The sequence below is a fragment of the Belonocnema kinseyi genome, chromosome 1, assembly GCF_010883055.1.
Source record: "Belonocnema kinseyi isolate 2016_QV_RU_SX_M_011 chromosome 1, B_treatae_v1, whole genome shotgun sequence".
In the NCBI taxonomy this organism is placed as follows: domain Eukaryota; kingdom Metazoa; phylum Arthropoda; class Insecta; order Hymenoptera; family Cynipidae; genus Belonocnema; species Belonocnema kinseyi.
In genome coordinates, this window is record NC_046657.1 from 110,481,740 (window position 1) to 110,489,967 (window position 8,228).

The 8,228-nt window shown below is 35.9% G+C and overlaps 1 protein-coding gene across 1 annotated transcript in view; it reads left to right on the top strand.

Annotated features, from left to right (window-relative positions):
- Positions 1-7,272: 7,272 nt before the first annotated feature.
- The window catches only part of LOC117167581 (flexible cuticle protein 12-like), a 4,150-nt gene continuing 3,194 nt past the window's right edge, over positions 7,273-8,228 (top strand). The window contains exon 1 of the mRNA XM_033352636.1: positions 7,273-7,366. Coding sequence (XP_033208527.1) covers positions 7,358-7,366 — 9 coding nt within the window. The 5' untranslated portion in view covers positions 7,273-7,357. The remainder of the gene's footprint in view (positions 7,367-8,228) is intronic.

The following is an 8,228-nucleotide window of genomic DNA, read 5'->3' on the forward strand; positions in this document are numbered from 1 at the left end:
ACGCCAATTAGCACAAATGGTAAGTTCCGACAGTGCCTACAAGTGTGCCTACTGGCCGCTAAATGGCAATACCGGTTTCATATGTATACACCTGGTAGAAGCTTTTGAGCGAAATTTCTTTTTTCTAAAACTGGGCGATTATAGAATAAGGCAAAGACTTTTGACGAGTCGGACCAACACGCCGTGTTTCGAATGACATCGAGGGAAACGCCGTTTCGTCAAGCCGCAGATGTAGCCGCATGTTTAATGCTGTAAGACGTGAAAACTTTGGTGTCTATCCCGCTCTTCGAGAGGATCGTCCTTATCCACCTACTCAAAGTCTGGGCAGTGCAGGGCTCATGAGGCTTTCTCAAGTAGATTAATATTTGGTCTGTACCATTGGCTCTTATTTTGGACGTTCTCTCGATGTAGTTCAAAAGCGTCGAAGCAACGCACAGAGCTGGTTGCTCCTTGAAAAAAGATAGTCAGTAAGGGCTGTTTTCTGTTGACGCCTGAAGTTTTGACTCTGTTAATTATTTTAATGTGAATAGCATCCTCTTGTTGTACAATGTTACTGAACTTCATCAATGTCATCGTTTGTTGTCTTTGAGCTGTTGCAAGGGCCAATAATGTGACCAGCTTGAATGAAAGATCTTTGAGCGAAATATTGTCGTTCGGATAAAGCAATTTTAAGTAGGACTGGGGTTGGGTCCCATGTAAAATCATATCCTGGACTCTGAGGCTTTAAATTGGACACGCCCTTGCAAAATCTTTTAATTATGGGATTGTTCCCAATATCCCGATTGACAATTACGGCGATAGCAGATCGATATGAGTTCAGTGTCCCATATGCATTTATTCCTTCTAATGAGAAGGTAAGAAAATCCAGTAGCAACGATGTTGAGGGTTCGAAGGGCGAAATTTTCTTCTTCTGGCAGAATTCCCACCACAGCTTAATTGGCCTCGCGTACTGCTTCAGAGTCGCGGGAGCGAGAGACGCCAGGATAACCCGCAAGGATGGAGTGGAAATTCCCTCTACTGCAAAGTTGTATGCTTGCCCGATAGCTTGGCTACAACCAAGGTAAGGCTTATCCACAGGGGATGGAATTCGCTAAAAAGAGAAGAGAGCAATGTTTTATTTGACCCTAGAATAATTGATTCTGATGTTCGCAATTGGTCGGACAAGGGGAACCACGGTTAAGAGACCCAAAAAGGGAGAGCTACAACCCCTTCTGCTTTGTCAATCTTTATCTTTTTTAAAGTTCTCAGGGCTAACGCAAATGGACGAAAAGCATAAAAGTTTTCATTTTCCCAAGAGCGTGTAAACGCGTCGACACTCTCAGCTTCTGGATCTGGAAACCATGAAATGAAACGAGAAAATTTTGCATTAATATTAGAGGCAAAAAGGTCAATATCGAATGCTCCAAAAAAACTGTTGATTTTCCTGAAGGCGCCTGGGAAAAGAGTCCACTCTTTTTCCTGCGAGATAATCCTCGATTCTCTATCAGCTTCAACATTGTCGGCCGATCTTATGTATGACGCTGAAATCCATAAATCTCGTTGCTCGCATCACTTCCAAATCTCCTTAGCTAGGTTAGCAAGCTTAGGGAACTGAATTCCGCCCATCTTGTTGATATAGCTCAAGGCTGTCGTATTGACGACCCTTAAGAAGATTTCACACGACCTAGAATTCGCTGCAAAACATTTTAGAGCATTGAATGCAGCTGTAAGCTCTAAAAAATTAATGCTTTCGCCTCTTTGATCGACACTCCACTGGCCCCGTGTCGATCTTCCCTCAGAAAAGGCGCCCCAGCCTGTCTTGGAAGCATCTGAAAAGATTTTGGAAAAATATTTTTCGTCTCTGATTGGATTACAGATTGAGGCATCAGTTATATTTTTGATCCACTTTAGGTCTTCATGGAATTCCACAGGTAAGTGTGCAGACGCATCAAAGTCGTCTTTATTGGCTTTGAGGGCTAAGAACTTGCATCTTTCGAAGCCCTTAACGTACACTGGACCGTACTTCACGGCTGGGCACGCTGAAACCAAAATTCAAATAAAATGAGCCAGATCTCTGACCTTGCAATAGTGCTTTTTTCCGAAGGAATGAGCTAATTTGAAAATTCTTTGTCTCTTTTCGTCTGGAAGACTCGTGGTAAGACTTCTCGAATCTCATACGAAACCTAAAAATTTTATTAATTGAACTGGAACGAAGTAAGATTTTTTAATGATGATGATAAACCCAAGGGACTCTAACAATGAATTAGTCTCATCTACATTTCTTGCGCATTCAGCTCTCGAATCCCCGAAAAGGAGGAAATCGTCCAGGTAATTTACTGAAAAGAAACCCTTAGATCTAAGATGAGCGGTCACCGGTTTCAAGATTTTGGTGAAAATAAATGGAGCTGAACACAACCTGAAGGGAAGGACTTTAAACTCGTAGAGATGTTGCTGAAATTGAAAACGAAGGTACTTTCTGTGGTCCGGGTGCACTGGGACTAGGAAAAAAGCGTCCACTAGATCTATTGAAGCTAGGAAACAATATGGAGACATAAGGCGAATTACGGTTTTCCAATCTTCCAATTTAAAATGATCTGCTACGACAAACTGATTAAGTCTCTTTAAATTCAATATGAATCTTTTTTCTCCATTAGAACTGTCAACTAAGAAAAAGGAAGAAAGAAATTGATCTTTGCAAGGTCTAACCTTTGCAATAGCCCCTTTTTTTAATACTTATCAATCTGCTGTGAACAGTGTTTTTGGTCAGATAGTGATAATGCAGGTTCGGGTAATGACTCGTAACCTGAAGGCTTCCTTGTAAAAGGAATTTTATATGCTTTTACAGTTTGAAGGACGAGCGCATTTGTGGTAATATTCTGCCACAAGGGGAGGAAATATTTTAATCTTCCTGCTACACTTACATTTAACGACGATGTAGTTGTTTCTACTTGCTTCTGTAATTGTTGTTGCTGCCGTTGTTTCGAGTCCAAGATTTCGCCGCCCCAGTCCTCTGAGTGAATGTTGTATAATTCTTCTTGGCTGGGGCCCGAAAGTTTAAATCCTTGGTAGCTTCTGGTCTGGACTGAACGTAGAATCCATTGAACTTTTTGTTATTTTTCTTCCGCGTGTATGAGTCTTGAGAGAGCATCTCTTTTCCGGCTTTCTCCGACGTGTTAGCCGCTCTCAATCTGTCGCCGAAATCTTTACCCAGGAGGAAGGTGACCGAGACGCTTTCCTCTATTAGTCTTCGCCGCATCACACATATTGCTGCCCTGGGCCACGAAATATTTTCTGGTTTTCGATGCACAAAAGAAAGCGTCAGCGCATAAACGTCCTGCGTCTCTGACTAAATTGATCACACGACTCAGTCTCGTTCTTCTTTCCTGACATTAGCTCCGACAAGGCCAGACCAATGCGCTCGAAATTTACGCAATCTGTTCTTGGCTAATTTTTTGGTACTAGTCTTTCTTTATTGAAGAAGTTCTCAAGATTGCTCGGATTTCTGGATTCAAAATTGGTGCTGCGAGCAAAGGACAATTAGATGGCGTTAGGTATTTCTTGAAAAGTTCTTCTTTCATCTCCTTTGACAACCCTTTTTGCACAATGATTGGCCATTGTTTCGCTAAAAATGAATGCAAAGGTGGACGTTCCACCGTTTGGTCCGGAACATCGCCTAACAGATCCATGATTCCGGGGTCAACAAGATCTTCTTTAATCTTTTCTGGCTCGACAGGGAATAGTTCTATTGTTTCTGGGAACTTACATGTTTGAGAAGCTTCTTTTGAGGGTCAATGTTCGGCGGCACGCTTTTTGACTCTCGGTGAGCGAGATCGAGACCTTTCGGAACTAGAATAATCGGCGGTCGAACCTCTAGGGTATCGCTCTTGCCGTCTGTTTTCTCGCTTTTTAGATCACAATCTGACGTCCCTCTCGGGGTACGCTATGCGTGTCTCGTGGATCTTGAACCTCTTGATTCAGCGGAGGTTACACTCTGCTCACGACGATGATGACCCTCCGGCGAATACTGACGATAATGATGTTCTCTTCCCTTCGAGGTCCCTTCATATTCCGGAGAAAAATCACGCCTCCATTTTCTATTGTGAGATTTCTCCTTAATTGAACCGGAAATTGAACTTGAACGACGCGATGCCGAACTTCTATGACGCGACGCGAGCATTTTGAGGTTAGTTTCGGTACGCGCGTATTGTTCTTGTAAAACTTGCATCTGAGCAAGTAATTGAGCTTTTGTCGGTGAACTCGGTTGTTCAACGATTTTTTGGGATGGCGAATTCGCCATTTTTGAGAAATCGCGAACACAAATTAATAAAAGTTTTAGAAAAAATGATAACGCATTCTGATCATAACCGCACAACAGAAACGAATGAAGATCGGGACATGGTAGTGGATGGAGCCCCCGTATGGCGGAAAACTATGAATTTCTTAAATTTCTTATCCTTTAAAATTTGTGATCATAACCGAGCAGCTGGCGCTACTACAAGTGATCTTGAGGACGAGACACTGAAGCATAATTCAACTATCTGGTTAAAAATTCATCTTTCTTGATATAATTTTTTTTTTAAATTCTCATCGTTTATGATTAGGAAAGTATTAGAATTGTTCGAAATTTGACAACACAGTTTTTCACCGGACCTCCACATTTAGAGACCCCCTTAATCCGAAAATGAAGTGTTTACGATAGCGTCTGTCTGTCTGTCCGTCCGGCCTTAAACACGATAACTCTCGAAAAAATGAACGGATCAAATCTATGGCACACTTTTTTTAGGTCCTAAAAGAACATACGAGTTTGTTCACCAGCCATTTTTGATAACCATTCAAGAAGTGAGCGCATTTAAAAAATTTTTGAGACCACTTTTTTCTGAATTTGAAAACTCCATGTGCAGATATTTATAATATTAAAAAATACAAACAATTTATCCTAATGAATTTTCTCGATATAAAGAAAATTCTCAGAGTCATATCATTTTCAAAATGTAAAAAATCAATCGAAATTCAAAATCTGAAGCCAAACCACGCACAATATGAAAAAAGCCTAGAAAAGAAAAACATTGCTTGTTGAAAACCCTACACGATTATCATAACTAATTTTTTTATTTTCTTGGAAAATCGAAAATTCAAATTTTAATTGCACAACAAATAATGAAAAATTCCATTTTGTGTCAAACTATATAGGATAATAAAAAAGGCGAATAAAAAAATTATGATTTTAAGAAATATCTGCAATTTCGTTAAGAATTAATTCCTAAATAGTTTAGTATGAAATATGACAAAAATAAAAAAGTTAAATTCATTATAATAAATAATTCTGTAACTTAAAGAAAAGCTTTCACTATTCGCGGTAGGATATAAGGCTTTGGGAAAATGAAGGGAGTTGTTTTTTTTTGCTCGTGGGGTACGTTTTATCAGAGTTGATTGGTGATAAAAAATCGAAATTTATATTTAAAAAGAAAAGTGAAATTGACTTTTTATCTATTGAGTTAATGGATCAAACCAAAAAATTTGGATTGTAAAATAGTATTAGGGTTGAAAAATGGAGAGAGGATTTCATTTGTTCGAGGTTGCACATTTGAATATAATGAAACAAATTTTAGCAGTAACCAAAAAATAGAATTTTTAATTTAAAAAAAAGCTGCGCATGTGCATAAAGGCCTAAACGCAAATTTACAATTAGACATTAATGACATACTAAGGACAATATAATTTAAAAATGGGAAAAAGTAGTTTCGTCAGTATGTGTATTAAATTTTTTGATTTTTTAATTAATAATCTTATTTTTGAAAATTTGTGGGTTAGACCTTTATGGCATATCTTTCATTTCCTTTCAATTTTTTTTCATATTGTCTTTTATCTTTTATATTTGACAAAAAAAATTTGCAATAGGGTGTTCAGGGCAAAGTAAACAAAAGGAAAGGAAAAAAACAATTGGAGGAGGAACCGCGCAATATTCTCGTAACCGCGGTAATAGATCGAAAATGGCAAACGTAATCGAATTATCTCATTCACGATAGCGCTATTAAGCCACTATTAGTAGACTTTCTAGGCGAGTTGCGTGCAGAGACGAACCAATCTGTAATCTATAATCATCCATGGATTTCAGAGACGTAGAAAAAAAAGGACTTTTGCGATCGTTAGACTTGTTTGTTAAGGTTGCTCTCGAGGTCGACTTTTAAAGTCTTTAGCAATAATTTATAGAGAATCAATTCTTAATCTTCTAATAATCCAAGATTTATTCCTCAGATGTGCCATCTATGTAATCTTTTTTGCTCATAACGCCCTCACGAAATTTTAATATTTTACTATTTTAGAAAAAAAGCATTTTAAAATGGAGAGTGGGTGTTTAGCCTACCTGGAAACCCCGGAAAAGCTTGAATTGTCAGCACATTTTTATATACATGGAAAAACCTGGAACTGTCAGAGAATTTTTTCGAAAGTATGTTTAATTTCTTGTCATTCTTTTTATTTTTTGGTTCCTTACTTTTTTTATTCACTCTTTTTTAAACAGATTTATTTCTATAATGTGAAATAAGACAAAATAATTATAGCTTATGAAAAAGAAAGTATTTAAATTACATTTTAATCACAAATGTTGATTCATTCATATTATGCAAATCACTGAATCGGCTAATTACTAATTAGTGACAAGTAATTATATTTAATATATGCAATAAAGACTATTTACACTGATCCTAACAGCCACCAGAGAATTCGTGTTCAATGTTATTTTATCACGAATGCTGAGTTTTCTGAATATGAAACTTATTTTTGTAGCTTTTTTTGCTTTTCATGTGCAACATGTATTTCGTCTTGAAAATATATTTTTTTTAAGTTTTGCTTTTCCCATAAATGCTTTTATTTTTCACTTTTTCTCTGATTTCATTCGGAGATATATATATAAAAAAATGTTCTACTTTTTCTGTTAATAGGATTTTTGTGTGAAAAATTTTTATGACAATATATCACTTTTCCTGATGTACTTCACTTTTTTCTGTTACGTAACTTTTTAAAAATATTAAAGCAAATATTAGTCATAAGAATGATACTTGTAAAAAGCATTGACACTTTCTTTGACGATTTTTACATTTTTTCTCCCTATTTTGAAAAATGTAATAAAATCGAAAAAATTCTTTTATTCCTGAGAAAAGTGAATTTTTTCCTTTTAATCTGGTGAATGCAGATGATGCATCCTGGAAGAGGAGACCAATGAGCTGAAAGTGGTGAGAGGGGCTAATGCGATTTTCCGACTATATAAAGACAGAAAACTTGGTGCATCCTCGGTATCACGTACTTGCTTTCGTCTAAGCAAGTTTTTTTATATTGAAATTAATTGCCGTTTTCCAATTTTTATCATCACATTGTCATCATGAAGACGGTGGGTCCAAAATCGGTTACGAATAAAACGCGTGATCCGGACTTTGAATATTTTTTTTACGCGACAGTGAAAGTGGAGACTACTTGTGATTCATTTCTAGATTTCGATATTGTTCGAGATTTTTATTATATCTACCCTAATCCAGGAAGATAAAGTGAAACTGTGAAAAAAAATTAAACAGAAAATTTGATGTAAAATATATTGAAGATAGTTTTGCGGGAAAGCTGGTCTCGAGAAAAATGTATTTAATTATTTATTCTTTCAAGAATTGGGACATTATTATTGATGGTATTTCCATAGAAAGAAAAGATCCTATAGAAAAATTTGAAAGATACGAAAAATATTTATTGAAATATTTTTATTATTTTTTTATACTTTTATTGAACTTTTTTTCTTATGGCTTCTTAGTACATTAAAAAAGGATTGAATTTTTTGTATGAAAGCTTAGTTTCTCGAGAAAAAAATTTTATAAAACTTTGCTGAATCCGTTTTTATTAAATAAACTAATGCCAAGTATTTTTTTTTAATATTTTTTTCTTTTCGTTTTATTATTTATTGAAAATGTGATGCATTTAAGAATTTACTTTAAAAATTGTATGTGGCAAGGTTATGGAAAATTCTTTTCAAACAAAAACAAGCTTTCATAGAATAAAATGAAATCATTTTTAAAAATTTGATAAAAGGAATATTTCAGATTTTGTTCATGAAATATAATATTTTCTCTTTTCAATGTCATCGATAATAATATTGCGATTTTTTGTGATCAAATAAATTTCCTTCGAAACCTACTGCCCGCAGGACAACTTCCTTAACTTATTGGTTATAAAAATATAATTAATTTTTTGAAATTAAAATTTATACT